Raw genomic sequence first — 21341 nt, 5'->3', positions numbered from 1 at the left:
CATTGCAACACCACACTGTTGTGTCCAATGCTTTCCTGTGTCTGTCATTCTCCAGGTACCCCTCTGCTATTTCCTGGAATCTGCCCTCTCTGCTTCACACTGGCTAATATTTTAATGTATCCTTACCTTATTCTGCCATCTTGATTCTCTCCCCATCAAGGCACTTTCATTATTGTTAATAATGTTGGAGCTGGCTCCAGGACATAGCAAATTAAGCCTCTGCTTGCCAGTTACACTAGTTCAAGTCCCAGCTGCTTCACTTCAGATCCATTTCCCTAATAATGGCTTGGGAAATCAGTAGAAGATGGGCCAAATCCTTGGGCCCCTGCACCCATGTGGGAGACCCAGAGGAAGCTCCTGGCCCAGCTTCAGACCCACCCAGCAACTAGCATATGGCAAATATCTTTCTCCTACTCTCTCTTGTTCTTTCTATGGAATTCTGTTTCAAATAAAAATAAATATTTTTTTAAAATATATTAACGGTATGGTATTTTCTAGGAGCTTAGGTAATGTCATAACTATTCCCTCTATGACAGTTATCACTGAACAAAAAAGAAAAAAAAATCATTTCTCAGACTTTTAGCCAAGATCAGGTGTAGAACAAGAAAAGTTTGTAATATTCCTCCTCTTTTCTTCTTGCTTGTCACCTGTTTTTTGAAATTCCTAAATTAATCCCTAATCACAATAAAGTTAATCACTGCATATGATACTTATATCTCTGAAATAAATTACAAATTGTATTATTTACAGTTCTATTTTTCTTAGTTTTCTAAGTTGTCCAGAATTGAGAAACTTTTGAGTTTCAGTAAGAATACGCTCTCAACTTGGAGAAATACAGCAATCTCCATTCACAGAATATGCTCCAAGACTCCCCAGAGAATGTCTGAAACTATGCAGAGTATCAAACTCTACAATTTAACATCTTCTGCATCTTAACACTAGTCACATTCTGTGGCTAGAACTTTTATAGTTTGAGATGTAACAGCAACATTAGAACAAATTTCACAAACTGGTGATTTGCTTTTTATCATCTGTTCTTAGCAAAATGACTGTTTTACTTTCTTCTCTTATTAAGTAGAAATTTTCATCTTCTCACATAAACGAAGCACTTACTTTACAACTTCAAGTTGGCACATCCAAATTGCCAGAATCACATGTAGTCTTTGGGGGCAACTGTAAATAAGGGTTATTTCAATGCAAGTAGAGCTGTGAGCTGATACAGTAAGTGACTAACAGGTGGGAAGTACATACAGCTTGGATACCATAAACCAAGCAATGGTTCACATCCACCAGTGCTGGAGTGAAATGACATTGTCACTCTGAGCACAATTTAAAAGTTATGAACTTTTTCTGGAATTTTCCTCTCAATAATTTATTATGGTAGACTATAGGTAAATGAAATGCACAGAAAATGAATCTGCAGTGAGAAGGAACTTTGTTTTGGGACTTTGCTGAAAGAATGAGGAAAAAAATATCAAGTAGGTAAAGGAAAGCAAAGATGGCTATATAGCTGAAAACAGACTGTAAATTCTTTGTCACTCTCCCCTCTACAGTTTGGGGTCTTTTTCTACTCCTCTAGGATCTGGGTAGGAGAGCTTTCAGCCAATACAATGTGGCAAAGATAATTTCCTGCGCTGGCCACCAAAGAGAATATTATTAACAAATAAATAAAAATTTCCCATACTTACCTGTTATTTTTTTTCTTTTATCTAACACCACTGAGTATACATGGAAAGAGAAAGAGCAGAGAAACTAAGAAATGAGGATGAAGAAGGTAGAAAGCAAGACAATGTTGCAGACATGAAGCTATGAAGTCAGGTGCCAAGCTTTAATTTTCCCACTAACCTGGCCAGGGTCGAATAATCCTTCTACACTTTTTAAAAAAATGAATATTCATGTATGTATTTGGAAGTCAAATTTAGAGGGGGTGAGAGAAGACAGAAAAGACACAGAGATCTTCCCATCCATAATAGCCTGAGCTGGAATTGGCTGAAACCGTGAGCTTTTGTCTGGGTCTCCCACAGGGTTAGCAGTGGTCCAAGCACTTAGGTCAGCCTCTGGTGCTTTTCCTAAGCTTCACTGGATCAGAATTGCAGCAGCCAGAATAAAATCAGCACCCAGGGGGGACTCCTGAGTCACAGGTGGCAGCAATTTCCTTAAAGAGTTTTTGCACTTAATCAACTTCGAAAAATCTGTCACAAGCAGTATATAGCTGTCAAAAGCAGTATATAACATTTTTTTCTTTTAAACTCCAATAGTAAACCTATAATACCATAATTACATCTAGGTGCATTATAATATCTAGTTTCATCTATGGATAGAAAAGTAGCGTTGAACCTTAGCATCTAGCATCTGAATTCATACTCAATACATTTCTAGTGAAAATCACTTTCACTCTAAGTGTGGTTCTATTCTTGCTTGTTGTTACATGAAATCACACAATAAACAGAACTTACCACTTCAATTGTGATGAAAACAGGAAATAAACATACTTTAGCAAGGTAAATAAGGAACAACCCCAATACAGTTTCCCAAAGTACAACCAAAAGAAAAGAAGCAAAGCAAAACAAAGCAGAACTTTTATATTGCAAGTAGATTAAAGCCTGTTTACACTCCATGGAAAGACAATCATTTAAAATAAATGGACAAGAGCTAGAGTTAAGTATTTACAGTTATTGGTTAAACTGGCAAATTGGGTTCTGAAATGAGTTTACACAAAAAAAGTATGTCTAGGCAGAAATGGAGAGTAATTTTCATTTGAGGATGGAAATGGAAATGTTTTTTGCTGTTACAGGAAACACATCAATAGTTTAGCATCAGTCTTTTCAACAGAGTGGACAAAGTCCATAAAGGGGAAAAGACATGCAATAAAAGGAAAACAAACACATAGTAAAACATGCATATTAGAAAGGAAAGGCAAAAGTTACTAAACGAAAAAAAGGAGAACATTTAAAGAAACCTGAGGGTAGAAAAAAAGGCAAAAGTTAGAATGAAAATAAACAATCGCAGTACAAAAATGAAGGCAGAGAAAGTAAACTTCAAGAGTCCGCAGAGAAAAGAGGAAGAAATAAATCATAAAGATCATAAGTTTGCTACCACTATCTTTGCCATTTACAATTGCCTCCTAACTGGTCTCACTGATCTCCCCTTTTCAATAAAATTTTCTCGATGGGGTAGCCAATGACTTTTTTGGATGCAAGAGTAATGCTGTCACCTCCAGCCTCATCTTGCACAATTCTTTTTGGTTCCTTACTTTTCTTTTGTAAATTCCCCAAATATGCCATGCTTTCTCTATTTTATTCCCTGTCCCGAAAAGTCTTTTCATCCCTTACTTCACCTATTCAACTTTTTGCTTCCTCCTCATCCTTTCGCCTTCCTTCCTTTTGAAAGATCTATTTGAAAGGCAGAGTTACAGAAAGAAGTCAGGCGCTTTCCTTGTGTCTCCCACAGTGGCACATGGACCCAAGCACTTGGGCCATCTCTGCTGCTTTTCCATGTACATTAGCAGGGAGCTAAATCTAAAGATTTATTTATTTATTGGAAGTCAGATATACAGAGAGGAGGAGACAGAGAGGATGATCTTCCCTCTGATGATTCACTCCCCAAATGAGCGCAATGGCCAGTGTTATGCCAATCTGAAGCCAGGATCCAGGAACTTCTTCTGGGTCTCCCACACGGGTGCAACGTCCCAAAGGTTTGGGCCGTCCTCGACTGCTTTCCCAGGCCACAAGCAGGGAGCTGGATGGGAAGTGGAGCTGCCAGGATTAGAACCGGAGTCCATATGGGATCCCGGCGCGTTCAAAGTGAGGACTTTAGCCACTAGGCCAAGCTGCCGGGCCCAGGGAGCTAAATCTAAAGTAGAGTAGTTGGGACTGGAACCAGCACAATGCCACAGAATTGGTCCTACTTATTCACCTTTAAAACTGTGTTATTAGATAAAACCCTAATTATTACAGACAATTTCACTTTTCATGCTCCGCAAGCATGATATTACATGGACAATTGCAACTCAAATATTAATTCTCCTCACTAGACCATGGAGAAACCATATTTCCCCCCTCAGTTCTGTGTCCACTGGTGCAGTACCTACAACACAGAACTGTCACATGAATGAATGAACAAAGAGAAACCATCCTAAACCATCAATTACCAGTGGAAACAGGTGAATACATGAAAAAGAACAGGAAAATAAAATTTCAACACAAGCTGCAGCCTAATGAAATTCATGACATTTTGCTGCGGTATTATAAAAACAAAGAAGGTACAACAGTAGCCAGTAGGCCTTTTCTCTAAAAAAGCCTAACGAAAACAGAATTAGAATTTTGCTTAGCATCTAAAGCTATGAAACATACTTTAGAACAAAGAAAAGCATATTTTCAAAGGCATCTCAACCCAAGCAGGCAGTGCTTTTCCTTTGTATTTCTCTGACAGTCTACACTATGAGTAAATATGACCTCCTGACGTATTAAGCTAAAACTCCTATGGGTCATTTTTTACTTCTCTATTACTCTGATCTTCAATATACAATCCATCATCAAGTTTCATAAGCTTTTTATTCAAGTTTACCATCAACCTATACATACTTCTCTTCCCCAACCTTCTTTGTGCCCCAAGCCTCTACCCTGTCTAGGCAGCTACAATATTCTGATTTACTCTTCTTGGCTAGTTCATTGTGGGGTTGGCACTGTAGCACAGCAGGTAAAGCTGCCACCCGTGATGTTAGCATCCCTGGCCACTCCACTTCTAATCCAGTTCCCTGCTAACGCACCTGCAAAACAAACAACAGACTGCCCATATATTTGTCATGCTGTACCCATGTAGAAGACCAGAAAGAAGCTCCAGGCTACTGGCTTCCATCTGGCCCAGCCTTAGCTGAGACAGTCACTTGGGAGTGAACCAGCAGTTGGAACATCTCAAAATGTCAGTCTCTTCTGTCTCTCTCTTCCCTGCCACCTCCAGCACTGCCTTTCAAATTTATAATTTTTTAAAAAGGTAACAATATATATGGCAACCTTCATGAAAAATATAAGATCAGCAAATATATTGGTAAATACGCACGTACATATATAGTCATCTAGAGAAACTGTATAACAGAGACTATCATATCCAGATATGAAGATACAATGCAATATGCATCTCTACTTCCAAATCAAAGATGGATCCCCAATGAAACTGTTAAATATATCTTGACAATAGGATGCTGGACACTCTGCCATTGTCCATACCTACAATATCAGGAAATAAATACATAAATAGCACAATGATAGACTCGCAACTATATCTGAATGTCTATAGTGTTGTAGTAATATAAGGAAAATCAATGGCAAGAAGGGATATGGGAAGGGTTAAGGGCCAGGGTCTATGAAACCGCATCATAAAACAAATTAAATGCTTTAAAAAAAAGATAACAAAAATAGAAGCAATGTTTTCACAGATTTTATATTTTAGTATGTTTAGCTGAAAAACTTCATAACTTAATTGAGTGATAAGTGATGTTATGAAAAACAAAAGAGGGGGCCTGGTGTCACTGCACAGCAAGCTAAACCTCTGCCTGTGGTGCCAGTATCCCATACGGGCACAGGTTTGAGTCCTGACAGCTCTAATTCTGATCTAGCTTCCTGCTAATGACCTGGGAATTCAGGTTCTTCAGCACCTGCACCCACATGGGAGTCCCAGAAAAAATTCCCATTCTTAGCTTCAGACTGACCCAGTTCTGACCATTGCGAACATTTAGGGGGTGAACCAGTGGATGGAAGATTTTTCTGCATCTCCTTCTCTCTACAGAATTCTGCATTTCAAATAAAAATCTTAAAACACACACACACACAAAGGTAACATCAAGTGTTGCTTATGTGTGTTCATTTGAATGTTAAGGGAACACAATGACAATTTATGTAGATTGAATCATAGCAGATTTGGTTCGGAGAGGTAAGAGAATTTGGGGTAAGAGAATTTGGGGTAAGACTTTTATATATTTTTAAAAGATTTATTGCTTTTTTTTGGAAAGGTAGATTTACAGAGAAGGAGAGAAACAGAAAGATCTTCTATCCTTTGGTTCATTCCCCAAATGGCCACAATGGCTGAAGCTGTGCAGATTTGAAACTAGGAGTCAGGAGCCTCCTCGGGGTCTCTCATGTAAGTGTAGGGTGCGAAGGCTTTGGGCCATCCTCTACTATTCTCCCAGGCCACAGCAGGGAGCTGGATGGGAATCAGAACAGCCTGGATACAAACCAGTGCCCACCCGTTTGGGATCCTGGCTCTTGCAAGGGGAAAATCAGCTGATTGAGCTGTCACACAGGGTCTGGTAAGACTGTTTCAAGTGGATTTGTTCTAACTTATTTACTGACAGTCTCTCCTGCCCAAATGCAAGTTCTATGAAGGCAGGAACTTTGACTACCTCATGCACTGCTGTAGTCACCCTGATACAATGGCTTGGAAGGGTAAGCATCTGTGAATAAATGAAAATCTGTTTCAGCTTTTCAACAATCCCACTGGAGAAGTAAAAGTGTAATACAAAAAATACTTTGAAAACTTACAAAATATAAAAGTGTAAGGACTGAAACAAATCACAAAAAACCGAATAACACAAAAATTATGTTTTATTTAGGAAGATTCTACATAGTATACAAAAACTGTTTGAAACTCAAAATTTTCACACCTGCACACTCATAGATCCTTAAGTTAGAATACACTAAAACCAAAATATTTAATCTGCATTATCCCTGAATTTGATGGCTTTATGTATGCTCTTCTGATTTTTCCTATGTGCATCCATTAGAACTGAAGCTGAATCAAAAGCCAATAAAATCCCCAAATTTACCATGGCATTCAAGTACATTCTGCACACGTGGCACCAGCAGCAATAAGGCAACTTCTTAGTCTCCAATTTCAAAACTAAAACACAACATACATAGCATTTCCTGCCACACAACACGTGTCACTTTCAGCCAGAGAGGTACCTATTCTGTGCAAACCACAATGGAAGCAATTGGAAATGAACTCACAAGCTTTCCTTTTACTAGGAATTTCTTATTAACCTTTACCACTTTTAAAGATAGGCCTTGTACACAGAAGAAAGATTTCCACCTTCCATTTCACTACGCTCAAGTAGGAATGGTCCCTATTTCTTCATTAAATACTGAAGACCTCCTACGTTCCAGGCACTGTTCTAGGTGCTCATTACAAAGCAGTAAGGAATACCCTGCACACTCTCCCTCCAAGATGCTACCACTAAGATGCTTTAAATTTAGTTTTTAGATTCCATGTTTCTAAGTGGTTATTTTTTACAAGTATCTCTTATGATACCCTATATATGAAAATCAAGTTTGCAAAATTACCCAGAATGGTTCTTCTTAAAAACACTGCACACAGCCTCATTTTCCTAAACATCCTATTTATACTCAATTACCAGTGTAAACATGGAACCCACAACAGTCATTTAAAGCAAGAACGTCTGCAGTTCTTAGTCTACCAAGGCTAGCTGTGTTGCGGTGGTGGTGCTGGGGGTTCTTTACAGTTTGGCGGGCAAAATGCCAATATTGTAACCCACTGCCACCAACCCCAACAGAAACATTCTCACTTCACACTTAGCAGTCAATGTTTAACTTTCCTCCCAAGTAAATAAAAACGGAAACACCCAACCTTTGTCTATTACATTTAGCTTTACTAACTGTCCCAAAATTGATACTGTGAATCCCATTCCTCCCCCCCCCCCCCACATGTAATTGTAGAAGATATTCTTTGGAAATGTGCTCTGCTAACATCAAACAAGGCCTGGACTTATCTGAACGCTGGCTTGCAAAAGGAAACCTGGAGCTCCATAGAAACAGAAAAGTACAAGTGATACAAAACCTATCCCGAGAATGACCATGACCGCTACCCTTCTTTCCGACTGACCCCCAATTCCTCCCAGCCTTAGCCCCTGGAAACTTTACGAGAGTAGCTTGTTCTCATCTTTAGCCCACTGCCAAACGGGGGTGAAAAAAAATCTCACGGACTTCTATGCGCACTCTCAAAGGACGCCCACCAACTCCCGCTCGCCGCCGGATCCAGCGGCGCCCCCTCGGCCAACCCCGCTCGCTGCCAAGCCTGGGCGGACTCGAACCCCGCGCACTCCCAGCACGCTCGCTCCCCGCCATCACCCACCCCTCAAGCCCCCGTGGCCCCCCGAACCCTCCCAGTGTAGGTAACTGAATCTCTCCATTTCCGGAGGTCACGTTTTCCTGTGTTTTCCCCACCCGCCGCTCCGCAAAGGCAAAAAAAAAAAAAAAAATAGACGTACCTTCCAGAAAAGTAATCTCTCCGGAGCTACCGCCGCTCTTGCCAGCCGCCATCTTCCTCCTCCCACGCCGCCGCCTCCTTAATCCATGGCCCACACCACTTTCGCGATCGCCAGGATGAGAGGCCGAGCCGCAGGAGGGTAGCCGCCTCAGGGTTGCAGGCCTCCGGCTTAGCCGTCAGGCGGGCGGCGCTCGCACGTCCGGACAAAAGCAGGCCCGGGCGCCCGGGCCTGTCGGTGGGCTGGCGGGCGGCGAGCGCGGCCTGGGCTTCTCCTCAGGCCCCGCCGGGGGAATGCGAACGGCGACGGCGGCGACGGCGCTTCCCGGGCCCGGCTCTCCTCGGCCCGCGACACCCCATCCACCGCCCACCGAGGCAGCCCGAGAAGCCTCTGTCGAACGCAGCTTCCAGGAAGGGAGGATGAAGGCGAGCGTACAAACACGCCTCCCTGCGTCCCAGGCCGTAAAATGGCCGCACCCGCCGCGCCGGGCGGCGAGAGCTCCGCGACCGGCCCGCACCCCCTCCCCAGACCCCTCTCTCCTTCCGCAGCCGCGGCCTCCGCTCCGGCCTACCGCCCACCCCCGCCCTGGGGTGAACGCATCAGGGCAGGCCTCTGCGACTGTCCATGTGGACAGGGGTGGGTCTCTGCCACAGCCTCGCGTCGGTCGCCACAGCAGCTCCGCCGCCGCCGCTCCTCCCCCACGGGCGCTGTGGAGCTGCCGCCCGGCTCCCGCCCCCGCCCCGACGCCGCCGCCCCCAGCGCGGCTCCCGCTCAGGGCCCCGGCTCTGCTCGCCGGCGCTGCGGGCTGCGGCTCGGCCGGGTGCGGGCTGGCGGTGCCCGATGCCCGGCCTCTCGGTGGAGCCGGCCCTTCCCTGCGCCGTCTCGGCTCACAGCTGTTTGGCCCCCCAATCCCGACCTCCGAGGGCCCCATGGCAGACGTGGCGAGGGAGCACTTCCTAGCCGGGCCAGCGCTACATTTTGGTGCTGTGGCAGAAATGTTGTAAGTTTATCTCTGACGAGACTGTAGAGTTTAAACTATAGCCGACCGAGAAAGACGTGAGGTAAAATAATTACACTTTTAGCACACGTCGTGATCCCCGTTCATTGTTAAAGAAGTTTAAAATAATGGGTGGCATTGTTAAAGTCCTTTGTCATTTATCAGTCTGATTTATCTGCAAGACCATAAAATTTCAGAGACCAGATGACCATATCAAATTGATGTCTCCTTTTCATATTTTTAATACTACGACTTTGTCATGAGTGAAAACGTGGAAAATATGGAAGATGAATCGATTGAGTTATCCCAGGGCTGTCTGCTGAAATTCAATTTCTGAAATTTTTGAATTGAATTTCAATTCAATTTCTTTGGTTTTTCCTATAGCATTTTCTTAAGTCCTAGACATCCCTATTCCAAAGACAAACCCGAACAATAGCAAAGAATCTATGCTGTAAATCACTTAAAAGCTGACCATAGTTAAAATGTTGCAAGAAATATGTTATAAGTATCTTGTTTCTAATTCTGCAAGTCCTAAGATTTACAAAGGCTTTCTGTTTTAAGCTTATAAATTTTTTTTCTAAAATGGACAAGTAGTATTTTCCAATCCAACCAGAAGGGTAGTGAATATGATTTATTATAATTTGATATTTCTGGTAGTTGAACAGGTTGTATTATCCTGTTCCTCTATGACATGGCCTGTGTCAGCGACACTATAATACTGAGTAGTACAGGTATTAGTAATAAATGTAGTTGACTGGTCATATATACAGGTTTCAAAATAAAAATTTGAAAAGTAAATCTCTGACTCTATACCTGTACGTGCTGCCTTAGGAAATGGAGCAAAGTGGCAGGAGTGAAGGCTATAGGTGACTTTCTAGAAGTTTAAAAAGGCAAGAAAATGAGTTCTCCTCTGGAGTGTTCAGAAGGGAAAACTTACCTCTTGATTTTAGCACAATGAGGCAGATATTGGACTTAGAGAACTGTAAGACAATAAATTGGTACTTAAATGCTACATTTGTGGTAGAGTGGTATGTGACAGCAGAGTTAAAAGCAGCCAGGACTCAAACAATACTCGCATGGTACCCTGCCACTTGATGGAGCAGGATTAGACAATTTAGCCATTGCACTAGGCCCGGTAGTTCCAGTTCCAAATGAAAGCAGTGGATTAAACTGATAGTTCATAAACTCCAGCACCAGAGAAGCTTGTGGGGTTTTTTTTGTTGTTGTTGTTTTATTTTGTTCTTTTAAAGAAAAGAAAATTATTTGTTTTGACGGAGTTTGGGGCCCACTTGTTGCCTGTGGTGCTGGCATTCCATATGGGCAGCGGTTTGCATCCCAGCTGCTCTACCACCAGTCCAGCTCCTTACTAAAGCAGCAGATGTCCCTAGTGCTTGAACACCTTCACCCACATGGGGCACCTAGTAAATATTCTAGGCCCCTAATTCTCAGCTCTGGCCATTGAAGCTATTTGGGGAGAGATCTAGGAGATGCAACATAATGCTTTCTGTCTTTCCTTCTTTATCTGTGACTGTCTTCCAAATAAAAATAAAATATTCAACACAAGAGTTACCAGACATGGAAATCCTTTCACTGTTTCACTTCCCAGATGGCTGCAACAGCCAGGGCTGGGTGGGGTGGGGGAGCAGTGCCAGGCTGACCCAGGGGCCAGCAATGCCTGGGCTGTCCTCTGCTGCTTTTTCCAGGCTGTCAGCAGGGAACAGCATCAAAGCAGAGTGGCCAGAGCACCAACTGGCACTCAGATGGCTAAGTTCTCAAAGGATGCAAAAGTTGCTGATCAGGAGCTGCACTTTGTTTTTGTTTTTTTAAAAAATATATTTATTTAGTTTTATTGGAAAGGCAAATTTACAGAGATATAGAGAGAAAGGTCTTCCATCTGTTGGTTCACTTGGCAAGTGTCTATTGTGACTGGAGCTGAGCTGGTCGGAAACCAGGAGCAAGGAACCTTCTCTAGGTCTCCCATGCAGGTGCAGGGTCCCAAAACTTTTGGCCATCCTTCACTGCTTTCCCAGGCTGTAAGCAGGGGGCCTGGTGGGAAGTGGAGCAGCTGGGACATGAACTGACACCCATATAGGAACCTGGTATATGTAAGGTGAGAATTTAGCCACTAAGTCGTTGTTCTGGCCCAAGGAGCTACACTTTTTTTTTTTTTTTAAGTCTAGCTACATTAGACTGAATAATCTCTGAATTTCTCTCTAGTTCAAATTGTTCTGGTTTTATGAAAACATTTCAATTAGGAGTAGAATTGTTAGTGTACATGTTCACGTTTAGATCACATACAGTTTCTAAAATTAATGTTCCTTCATATGAATATGTTCAACTCAGAATCCATAGTACCGTGTAACTTTTCATGCAGAATTCAAAGCCTAGAAATTTTGAGATTGAGGACATGCCCCTGGAATTTATTTAGTGCCTTTCGAATAAAAAAAATTTTTTTTAATCTTTTAAAAAGCAGAGTTACAGAGAGAAGGAGAGAGACAGAGAGAGCTTCCTTCCACTGGTTCATTCCCCTCATGGCTGCAAAGCCAAGAGTTTCTTTTGGGTTCCATGTAACACATGAGTACAGGGCCTCAAGGCTTTGGACCATCTGCTGCTTTCCCAGGCCATAAGCAGCAAATGGCACCCGAAATGGAGCAGCTGAAATAATTCATAAGAAAGAGGTTTCTTAACTACTGGGTTATTGCCCAAATGCTCAAGCAAGGTTGAGGACATCAGGACTTTGAGAATTCGGTCCAGGTGTGCTGCATTGATGTCAGGTGTCCAACAACCTAACCTGCTGCCTCCCAAGGTCTGCATTAGCAGGAAACTGGAGCTGGAAGTAGAGCTAGGACCCAAATGCAGGCACTCTCCCCACCCGTGTGGGAGGAGCACATCCACGGTGATATCTTAACCACTGTGCTCTCTCTGCCTAGTACAGATACCTTGGGACATTTTTTGTTTTATTGTTTGTTGATTCTATACTTACCTCCCTTCTCTGTGTTTTCCTGTGAGCCTTAACACTTAGTAAATACTATTATTTACCTTCTTTGTGGGAACTGAAGAAAGTAAGCATGGCTGAAGAAAGTCATCTAGTAAGATTCATTACATTAAAACATCATGGCTCATGGGGATCTTATGTCGGCCTTTCTATAAAGTTCTGAAATTAGCATGCTCTCACACTGTCCACTTCAGCTATTTCAATCTTTTAACCCATTCTCTATCAGTCTCAGAATTGCTTTCTACTTTGCACAGAAAAGCGTGCCCTAAGATGAGCATTCTCTTAGTTTGCCAAAGCTATTTCCATTTGTACCTGTCCATTAGTTTCCTACAGAGTTCCTATTTTAACTCAGTCCACTTATATATCCCATGTGCCGCATCCCCCAGTACCTTGTCAAGATTCCCACTTTTCTCAGTACATTAACATTTATTTATCTTTAATGGAGCAGCAGTGTTGTCCCTACTCATTATAATGTTTTGAATGTTTGTACCACTGTTTTAAAGAGCTTTACAGTCAACTCGCCAGCATAGTTATCTCCTACTCAAAATGGTTTAAAATCATATATTTGGGTTGGAAGTTGTAGTGCAGCCAGTTTAAACTACCACTGGAACACCTGCTTCTGATATCAAAGTGCTTTTGAAATCCTGGTTACTCCTTTGCCAATTCAGCTCCCTGCCAATGGCTCAAGTACTTGAGTTCTTGCCATCCTTGTGGGGGATCTGTATGGATTTCCTAGCTCTTGTATTCCTCCTGACCCAGTCCAGCTGTTGCCGCCATCTAGAGAATGAACCAGCGGGTGAAAGAGTCCTTTGTCTTTCTATCACTCTGCCTTTCTAATCCATAAATAAATAAAACTTTTTAAAAGACATATGTAAGAATCGTTATATCAAGAATATTTTCTTTCTGTTTTAAGATTTACTTTATATTTATTGGAAAGGCGGATATACAGAGAGGAAAGACAGAGAGGAAGATCTTCCATCCGATGACTCACTCCCCAAGTGAGCACAACGGCCGATGCTATGCTGATCCGAAGCCAGGAGCCTCTTCGGGGTCTCCCATGCAGGTGCAGGGTCCCAAAGCTTTGGGCCGTCCTCTACTGCTTTCCCAGGCCACAGGCAGAGAGCTGGAAGGGAAGCGGGGCTGCCGGGATTAGAACCGGTGCCCATATGGGATTCCGGGCGTGCAAGGCGAGGACCTTAACCACTTGCGCCATCATGCCGGGCCCAAGAATGTTTTCTATGTAGTTTCAGTCCTACAAGCAAGAATAAGCACTGATGATGACCAGAGAAAATCATCTCACAGAAACAGAATTGAGGGTAAAAAATGGGATTGTGACAATCTGTGGAATCCCTGAAAGACCCAAGGGCATGACCGCCTCCTCAGAATTGCTTGTCTCTAGGTATTCCTATCTCAGTGACTGCCATTTTCTTCTTTTTAAAGATTTCTTCATTTTTTATTTGAATGTCGGATATACAGAGAGGAGGAGAGACAGAGAGGAAGATCTTCTGTATGATGATTTACTCCTCAAGTAGCCACAATGGCTAGAACTGAGCCAATCCAAAGCCAGGAGCCAGGAGCTTCTTCTGGGTCTCCCACATTGGTAAAGTGTCTCAAGGACTTGTGCCATCCTCCTCTACTTTCCCGTCTTTAAACAACCAGATGGCCTGGAAGTGGAGCAGCCAGAACATGCACAGGTACCCATGTGAGATGCTGGTGCCACAAGGCTGAGGACTAGCTTGCTTTGCCACTGCACTAGCCCCTTTTACTCTGATTATAAAAGAATATAAAACATTTCATAGCTCTGATAAGTGTCATGGGCACTAAGTACATTGCCTAATAAATAAGTTGGCATTGCAGATGAACATGTAGATGCTAATGTTCATTCATGAAAATGCGCACATGAAAACCTTTACAGGCTGAAATCCAAAACAATGTTCTTAGGGCCTGCATTGTGTCTTAGCAAGTTAAGCTGCCACTTGCAATGCTGGCACTATATGTGAGTGCTGGTTGGAATTCTGGCCACTCCACTTAAAATCCAGTTCTCTGCTAATGCACCTGGGAAAGTAGCAGAAAATGGTTCAAGTGGTTGGGCACCTATACCCACATGGGAAACATGTGATTCCAGGCATCTGGCTTTGGTTTAGCCCAGCCCTGGTTGTTGCAGTCATTTAAAGAGTGACATATGGAAGACTGTTCTCTTTCTCACTCTCTCCCTCTTTGTGTAACTCTTCCTTTCAAATGAATAAATAAATCTCATTTTTTTTTTAAAAAAAAAAAGCATGATATAGGGCCAGGCACAATGGCTCAATTGGTTAATCCGCCCCTTATAAGCACAAGGGTCCTGGTATATGGGTACTGATTCATGTCCCAGCAACTCTACTTTCCATCTACCTCCCTGCTTAGGGCCTGGGAAGTAGTGGAGAATGGGCCAAAGCCTTGGGACCCTGAATCTGCTGAGTAGACACAAAGAATCTCCTTTCTCCGAGCTTTGGATTGTCTCAGCTCTAACTATTGCAGCCATTTGGGGAGTGAACAAGCAGATGGAGGATCTTTCTGTCTCTCCTCCTCCTCCTTTCTATGTATCTGCCTTTCCAATAAAAATAAATAAAAAGAAAGATATAAATGGTAGTTCTCAAATTTTAACATGAATAAGAGATAATTGGGAGCTGGCACTGTGATACAGTTGGTTGAGTCACTGAATACAGTGTTGGCATCAAATATGGATAACAGTTCAAGTTCCGATGGCTTCACTTCTGATATAGCTAGCTCCCTACTAATGGTCTGGGAATTCAGCAGAGGAGGGCTCGAGTGCTTGATCTCCTGTATCCATGTGGGAGACCCTGGGATGCTTGTGGCTACCTTGAGCTGGCCTTACCTTGGCTGTTGCAGCTATTTGGGAAGTGAACCAGCAGATGGAAGATCTTTCTGGGTTTCTGCCTCTCTCTGTAATTGCTTTTCAAATCAATCAACCAATCCTTTTCTAAAGAAGTTAACTGCCAACTCATCAGCTTCCTAGTCCTTATTCCGGACCATGTGGTTCAGTAAGTCTGAATAGGACCCATAAATTTACATTTCTAATGAGTTGAAAGATGATATTGGTGATGCTGGTCTAAGAACCAGAGTTTTGGGGTTATATATCAATGTGTCTCATTTAGGCAAAACCAACATTCCCAGTAATTTGCTAGGAATACTATCCAAATCTCCTAGCCAGCATTTGTTGAACATCTACAATTATTCTTATATTTGGAAACTGAGACTCAAAGGTTAAGTGAATTTATCAAGACGACTCAGATATGTGCTTGTAGACCTGGGATTTGAGTACTGGTGCTTATACATTCACTCTGTTACTATTATTACCATGTGGTAAAGATGGGTAGAATATAATCAGTGGTGGCATTAGAAACAAAGTTTTAAGCATGAAATAAAGTGATACTTTACTAGGAATTTTTATGTTTGACCTGTTTACCGCAATTGAATAACTTTCTTTCTGATTATGTTCACTTGTGTCTCTAGTTAGTAATAACAGAAGGAATGTAACAATGCCTTGTAACCTAACTTCCTAAAATGCTGTTCTCTAATGCTAACTCCAAACTGAAGTTTATTAGAACTTTCACTTTTTATTAGCTTCACTTTAAAAATTTCAATGGCTACCCATATTCTACAGGTCAGTGAACTGAAGTCTTCTGAGCACACAAAAAAAGGAAGGATTAGCTAAGCAATTCTGAGTTGTAGAATTTAAACACTTCTGCCATATGAAATTAAAAGTCTTATTTGATAAACGGTCTATTCTTTACACTAGGGAGCTTCAAAAAGTTCATGGAAGATGAAAGTAAAATATAATGTGCATTTCCCACAAACTTTTTGAATCATCTTTGTACATACAAATGACATAAGCACTTTATCTTGTGCAGTTGATATTTTGTGTGTAAACATGATTCTTACTGCTTTTCTTTTCTGATTCTTTTTTTTTTCTGAATAGCATACTTGAATGCACAGATTATTTTATTAAAATGTATTTTTTCTTTTTAAAGAAGGAGTGGCAGAGAAAGGAGAGATAAACAAAGAGAGGAAATCTTCCATCCACTGGTTTCCTTTCCAGATGGTCTCAATGCCAGCACTGAGCCAGGCCTGAACCAGGAGCCAGGGGATTCAGCTGGGTCTCTCGTGTGCATGATAGGGCTGAAACACCTGGGAAATTTTCCTTTGTTTTTCCCACACTATTAGCAGGTTTCTGGACCAGAGGCTGAACACAGGGATATGAACCAGTGCCAAATTGGGATGCCAGCATCACAGGTGATGGCTTTACCTTCTATACCACAAAACTGCCCCTAAAAGTTATTTCTAACAAGATTCTTTGATGAGTCCCAGTGAAATGGCTTAGTGGCTAAATCCTCATCTTCCATGCTCAGGGATCCCATATTGGCTCTGGTTCACGTCTGGGCTGCTGCACATCTGTTTGCCCCCTACTTGTGGCCTGGGAAAGCAATGGAGAATGGCCCAAAACCTTGGGACACTGCACCTGCATTGGAGACATGAAGGAGGCTCCTAACTTTGGACTACCTCAGCACCGGCTGTTGTGGCCAGTTGGGGAGTGAACCAGCAGGTGGAGGATCTTTGTCTCTCCTTGTCTGTATAAATCTGCCTTTCCAATAAAAATAAATAAATCTTTAAAAAAATGAAGATTCTTTGATGAGTCAGTTTACCACCTGTTGTTTGTGCCCAAGGTAAAGGGGCTGCAGTATAGTAAACCATCATACAAAAATATCCTAAATACCAAGAGAAATATTACGAAGATAGAGAAATAATCAAATATATGTTAAAATATCTATTTAATAAAATATCAAGTATTCAAGTCAGGGAAGTAGATTTGTTTGTACTTGTCAGGAAAATACTCAAAAATAATTACCAAGAAAAGGTAATTTACAGGGAAATTTGATCTTATAGTTATAAAAATTACTGTGTTATATATGACACAGGCTACCTCAGGGAAAAATCACTTTGCTCTCAGATTTGTAAAAATTATAATATATATAATATTATAAATTATAATAATATATAATATTTGTAAATATTATAATATAATATTTGTAAAAATTGTAAACTATAAGATAAAAGGTAATAGAGGGTTTGTGTAAATGACTTTTTTTTCCCTGTGGAATTTTTAATAGTTTTAATTTTTATAGTGTATTATTTGATTTTATGTCTCCTCAAACAACTTCAAACTGACAAATAAAGCAGTATCTTATGTTTTCCTTGAAATTCTAAAGTTTGAGAGTATCAGCTTACTACTTTCCTGCCTTGACAAGTCCAGACTGTTGCGGGTTCCTTAAACTGTGATTGAGGGCAGGCCCGGGACAGCTCACCATGTGCACGTGGTGCAGGCAGTTTTTAAAGCAGTAAGTCTGGCATGATGAAGATGAACAGAACAGAACACATTTTGTCTGGAATATTAGGTTTACAAGTTGCTGGTGCCAGGGTTCAAGGACCAGCTTTGTAGACAGCATCCATGAGTGGGCAAAAGTCTGAAGACCATGGTTGAGGCCTGCCAGTGAGGTCTACAGATGGGCATTGGTATGAGGCTGTGGAACTAGGTGCTTTAAGGATATCCTTGAAATCGTTACGTACTGACTTCTGTGATGGGGCCACACTGTAATTTTCTGATTACCAGGCATTGGCTGCTTAACACCAATGTGGAACTAGCTATTAGAGTTTGTGTCACATCAATTCCTATAATTTGACTCCCCAAGCTGTTCAATAAATGCTTGAGATAATAAATCTTTTAGGTTGACCTCTTTTGAGAAGGGGGCTTCCTTCTGGCCACCCTGTATTCCATTTCTTATTTTCTCAATTGAACATTACCTCTCTTTTCAACTCTGATTATGGTATTGTGGGCAGTTGTACTTCTGTGGTGGGCTGCAATGGTGTGATGAGGTGAGCCCTGCCCCCTCTTCCTGACAAATTCTTATTTTTAAACTTTATTTATTTTCTATTTGAAAGGTAGATTTTACAAGGAAAGAATGAGAGATAGAGAGAAGAACTAATATTGCTCCTTCACTCTCTAAATGTCCATAATGGCCAAAGCTGAGCTGATCTAAAGCTAGGACCAAGGACCTTCTTCCAGGTCTCCCACATGCATGTAGATTCCTAAGGACTTGGGCCAGCCTCCTCTGCTTTCCCAGCCCATTAGCAGAGAACTGGATCAGAAAGGGAAGCGTTCTACAGGCAGAGGATTAGTATGTTATGCCACCATGCCAACCCCTAGATGTTTTCAAGTTTTAAAATAAAAATTTCCTTTGAGGGGTCTGGTGTAGTGGCTTAACAGTTAATCTTTCTCCTTGCAGCAGTGGCATTCCATGTGGGTGCCAGTTCTAGTCCCAGCTGCTCCACTTCCAGTCCAGCTCCTTGTTATAGCATGGGAAAGCAGCAGAGGAAAGACTTTAGCTCTAGCACCCATGTGTGAGACCTGGAAGAAGTTTCTGGCTCCTGCCTTTGGGTAAGCTCAGCTCCCGCCATTATGGCCATTTAGAGAATGACCAGCAATAGAAGATAATTTAAATTCCTTTTGTAATAATGAGAATTGAACCTGTGCACTTACTGTCTCAACTGAATTACTCATTTTCTTACTTTTCCAGTCTCCCAGTTTCATTGCTTATTTTTCTCATTGTTTCTGGGCAACTGTCTCCCTATATTTCAGTGTCTGCATACATATCATCAGTCAGCTTCCCCGTGGTTCCCATCCCTGCCTTGCACTGTTTGGGTGCTGGTAGCTGCTATACTCTGCACAAAATCCCCTTTACCACTTTTTATCCTGCCCAGAGAAGGGAAGAGAGAAGAGAGAAGGAGCAGAGAAGGAAGGGAATAGAAATAGGAAGGAGGGGGAACATAAATGAAAAAACAAAGTCTCTCTTCTCTCTCTCTCTCCCTCTCTCTCTCTCTTTCTCTCTCTCTCTCTCTGGCATAGAACAAGAGAAGCAGAGATTTCCCACTTTCTGGTTCACTCCCCAAGTTCTTGTGACATCCAGGATCAGGCCAGGCTGAAGCCAGAATCAGGTCTCCCAAGTGAGAAGCAGGAGCTCACAGAGTTGAGCCATCATCTGTTGCCTCCCAAGGTGTATATTGGCATGAAGCTGGGTCAGAAGCATAGCTAGTACTCCACCTCAGGCACTCCCATCTGTGACGCAGGCATCCCAAGTGGCATATTGATCAGCTGTCTCCCATTTGATGTTTAAGTTAATTCGACTGAGTTATTAGACCTATGGTTTCAGACAGTAAGTGAAACTCTAGCTGTTGTAGTATAGCTTGCATAAAATACGGTAGTGTAAATGAATTTATTCTATTGCTTATGTGTAGCATTTGGAAATGCAAGTTCAGGTTCATTTTGGCCAGTGGATTCTGCTGGAGTCAGACTTTCCTAGGCTTGGCTTTTCAAGTAGGCAAGAGTAACAGTAGTAATGGAAGTGTATTGCGTATTGATGCCAGACAGGCTTTCTGCTCTAGTCTGGGAATGAGTTCATCTACAATAAAAAATATTGTACTCTTTGAACATTTTCTCTCCCTCCATCTCTCTTTTTTTCTTTCCTTTGTTTCATGAAAACTTGACATAAGCTGCTTTTATACAATATATCAAAATGAGAGTCCATTGCCTCCAAAAAGATGAGTAAAAAGAGGAACTATTTTATAATACTAGAAACAAAATTTATCTTATTATAAAAGAAAAAATGAATATTTGAGGTTTTTTCCCCAGTGAATTTTGATTTGTCTAGTTCATGTTCTATTGTTTAAATAGAACACTTAGGTGCCGCAATTGGGGCTGCCACCTGCAATGCTGTATTCCATATACACACTGGTACATGATTCAGATGCTTCATTTATACTCCAATTCCTTGCTAATGTTCCACGGAAAGCTTTTGAAGATGATCCAAGTGCTTGGGCCCCACTGATGTGGGAGACCTGGGTGAAACTCCCAGCTCCAGGCTTTGGCCTGGTCAAGTCCTGGAGCTGTTGTAGTCATTTGGGGAGTGAAGTAAATGCAAGTTCTCGTTTCTCTGTCTCTTCCTCTTTCTCAAACTCTGGCTTCCAAATAAGTAAGTAAGTAAATAAGTAAATAAATAAATATAGAATTCTATAGAGGGTAAAGCTGCCACCTGTGATGTCAGCATATGATACGGGTACCACTACAAATCCCAGCTCCTCCATTTCCAATTCAGCTCCATGCTGATGGTCTGGGAAAAGCAGAGGAACAAGACCCAAGTGCTTTTGCCCCTGCTGGCCACGTGGGATTCCAGAAAGAAACTCCTGGCTTCTCCTGGCCCAGCACTAGCTGTTGTGGTCATTGGAGGTGTGAACCAGAAAATGGAAGATCTCTCTGTCTCTCCTGGTCACTGCAGCCACTTGGGGGAGAGAACCAGTGGATGGAAGATCTCTCTTTTCATCTGTAACTCTGACTTTCAAATACATTTAAAAAATAGTTTTAAAAAGCTGTATCCCTGTTAAAAACTTCAAAAAAGTAATAAAATCTTGTCCATTAAAAATAAATCGTGGGGCCTGGCGTGGTGGTGCAAGTGGTTAAGGTCCTCGCCTTGCACGCCCGGGATCCCATATGGCCACCGGTTCTATCCCGGCAGCCCCGCTTCCCTTCCAGCTCCCTGCCTGTGGCCTGGGAAAGCAGTCGAGGACGGCCCAAAGCTTTGGGATCCTGCACCCGCATGGGAGACCCTGAAGAGGCTCCTGGCTTCGGATCGGCATAACATCGGCCGTTGCGCTGACTTGGGGAGTGAATCATCGGATGGAAGATCTTCCTCTCTGTCTCTCCTCTCTGTATATCTGCCTTTCCAATAAAAAAAATAATAATAAAAATAAATCTTTAAAAAATAATAAATTGTGTATGTATATGATAGTTAATATAATAAAATACTTATACAGAATGAAAGACTTATTTATTTTTATTAGAAAGGCAGATTTACTCTGAGAAGGAGAAACAGAGAGAGATCTTCTGTACGTTAGTCCATTCTTTAAATGGTCACAATGGCCGGAACTGAGGGGAATCTGACGCCAGGAACCAGGAGCTTCTT

At 42.0% G+C, this 21341-nt stretch overlaps 1 protein-coding gene across 10 annotated transcripts in view; it reads right to left on the bottom strand.

The window, feature by feature from the left end:
- Positions 1 to 8806, bottom strand: part of SENP6 (SUMO specific peptidase 6) — a 99140-nt gene extending 90334 nt beyond the window's left edge. For 5 of the 10 annotated variants that reach the window (XM_040983646.1, XM_040983647.1, XM_040983649.1 and 2 more), the window contains exon 1: positions 8282 to 8792. In XM_040983646.1, the coding sequence (XP_040839580.1) occupies positions 8282 to 8333 (52 nt within the window). In that variant the 5' untranslated portion in view covers positions 8334 to 8792. Of the gene's footprint in view, positions 1 to 8281 lie in introns of all 10 variants that reach the window. The other 5 variants (XM_040983653.1, XM_040983648.1, XM_040983655.1 and 2 more) reach the window with 4 other exon arrangements.
- Positions 8807 to 21341: the final 12535 nt, after the last annotated feature.

The sequence above is a fragment of the Ochotona curzoniae genome, unplaced genomic scaffold (assembly GCF_017591425.1).
Source record: "Ochotona curzoniae isolate NIBS_2020 unplaced genomic scaffold, NIBS_Ocur_1.0 contig_3819, whole genome shotgun sequence".
NCBI classification, from domain to species: domain Eukaryota; kingdom Metazoa; phylum Chordata; class Mammalia; order Lagomorpha; family Ochotonidae; genus Ochotona; species Ochotona curzoniae.
Note: the sequence above shows the minus strand (reverse complement) of the source record. Positions and strands in the feature narration are given on the sequence as shown.